Raw genomic sequence first — 2,059 nt, 5'->3', positions numbered from 1 at the left:
CCACCAATCCTGTCTTCAACCACACCATGGTGTATGACGGGTTCAGGCCTGAAGATCTGACAGAAGCCTGTGTAGAGCTTACTGTCTGGGACCATTACAAATTAACCAACCAGTTTTTGGGAGGTCTTCGGATTGGCTTTGGAACAGGTAATGTTTGTTATGTTTTTAATTCCTCTATGAGCAAGTGCTTCTGGGGACAGTAGAGGTTTGTTTGTTGTTTTGCTTCTTCCTAATGAAAACAGTTATTCTATTTCTGTTAAGTGTAATGAAATGAATGAGTGAAGGAATGTCAGGCTGTATGCCAAGGGCTCTAGATATGAAGATTAACAGGATGTAGTGTCTGTCCACACAGAGCTTAAGTTACTGTGTGTGGGAGGTACAGAAAAGTCTTCATCACTACTCTTCCCTGAAAAAAACATTTATGTCTTTACATGACTAAAACTGTGCTTTAAATAATCATAGTAAATAGTATTTATGGAGCACTAGTCAGTCTCCTGAGTGCTTTATTTATATTATTTCACTTAATCCTCACAGAAATCCTATGAGTAATTACTAATCTTATCCCCAGAGGAACTGACGCTCCAAGAAACGAAGTAACAGAGCTAATAAGTATTAGAGCCAAGATTCAAATTTGAGTCTGTTAGACACTAAACCCCAAACTACACTTCCTTAGAGATCCTCTGGTGTCACTTCCAACCCATGCCGGGCGCTATCCCTACTACCCCACTATGTCCCTGACAGATTGTCAGCTAGCTTTTCTATGAACACGACGAGAAATCATTACTCTGTGAGTAGAGGGAATAGTCCCAATTATGGAGTGCCCCGTTATTGGACATTCCAGGTGATTAAACAGTTCTTTCTTATAATGAGCCCCAGATAGGCCCTCCTGGTGATATTGAAACTATCCCTTGCTGTCTTCCATTGATGATTATAATTAGGGGATGATCCTCCCCCCGCCCCCAATGAACTATTCCTTTCTAACTGCAAAGCTTCTTTTTTTTTCTTTTGCAGGTAAAAGCTATGGTACTGAAGTGGATTGGATGGACTCTACTTCAGAGGAAGTTGCTCTCTGGGAAAAAATGGTAAATTCCCCCAACACTTGGATTGAAGCAACCCTACCTCTCAGAATGCTGTTGATTGCCAAAATTTCAAAATGAACCCAAAGTCAACTGGCTCTTCCACTGAAAACTACTCAACAGGTGGAATCTGATCTTGAAAATCTGACTATGTGGACGGATTCTCACCCGCTGCCTCTTGCCACTAACGGATGCTACACAGCATGTTAAAGTCAACCTGCTTATGCTTCTTTGGTTATAAGCCCCAAGAGATTTAAGTAATAACAAAATGTGTAACTTATTTGTGGCTTCAACATTAAAGAAGATATTTGAGAAAGCTAGAAAAATCAAACGGTTGCTTCTGCTTCAAAGAAAAAGCCGTCAAAAAATATTAAATGTTGGGTGCTTTTCACCAGCAAAATACTCTAGTTTGCCGTCCTGTGTTTTGCACCACATGTCATGCTACAGTTAGGAGGGCCTGCTACTCAGTGGTTGAAAACCCTCGCAGGAACTGAAAACACGTAGTTTTTGGAAAAGAGGGACAGAAAAATACTCTTAAAAGGGAGGGGGGAGGCAGAATATCAGTGATAATAAAGAATTTGACCATAAGAAAACTATTTACTCTGTAATCCCTATTAAAATATGGAATTCCAGGTTAGGACCTTGAAACCACATCTACTGCACGCATTTCTGCCCCTGAAAGTGCTTCCCCCTTGCCTAGTGTCCAAGTCTCAGATGTGCTTTGGTGCCACCCACTGGCTCATAGGTGGAATTCAGCTTTCAGCTTTATTTTCTCCTAAGATCTCAAGTCTGTATTTTGTAATAGACTGTGTAAAAAAACAAAAACAAAAACCTTGCATATACAAGATTCTGTTTTTCCTATAACTCCACTATATGAAATTGGCATGAGAGTGGTCACAGACATGCTTTGCAATGAAGTTTTAGTTAGAATGTAAACTGTACTTCTTATGTATGTATAATTTTCATAAAGTATTTTGTAAAAA

At 39.7% G+C, this 2,059-nt stretch overlaps 1 protein-coding gene across 8 annotated transcripts in view; it reads left to right on the top strand.

The window, feature by feature from the left end:
• The window catches only part of SYTL2 (synaptotagmin like 2), a 121,265-nt gene extending 119,206 nt beyond the window's left edge, over positions 1-2,059 (top strand). For all 8 annotated transcript variants that reach the window (XM_040630931.1, XM_040630929.1, XM_040630933.1 and 5 more), the window contains 2 exons: positions 1-147; positions 1,012-2,059. The exon at positions 1-147 is cut by the window's left edge and continues 65 nt beyond it. In XM_040630931.1, the coding sequence (XP_040486865.1) occupies positions 1-147; positions 1,012-1,157 (293 nt within the window). In that variant the 3' untranslated portion in view covers positions 1,158-2,059. The remainder of the gene's footprint in view (positions 148-1,011) is intronic.

Source organism: Ursus maritimus, unplaced genomic scaffold, assembly GCF_017311325.1.
Source record: "Ursus maritimus isolate PB19 unplaced genomic scaffold, ASM1731132v1 scaffold_16, whole genome shotgun sequence".
NCBI classification, from domain to species: Eukaryota; Metazoa; Chordata; class Mammalia; order Carnivora; family Ursidae; genus Ursus; species Ursus maritimus.
Note: the sequence above shows the minus strand (reverse complement) of the source record. Positions and strands in the feature narration are given on the sequence as shown.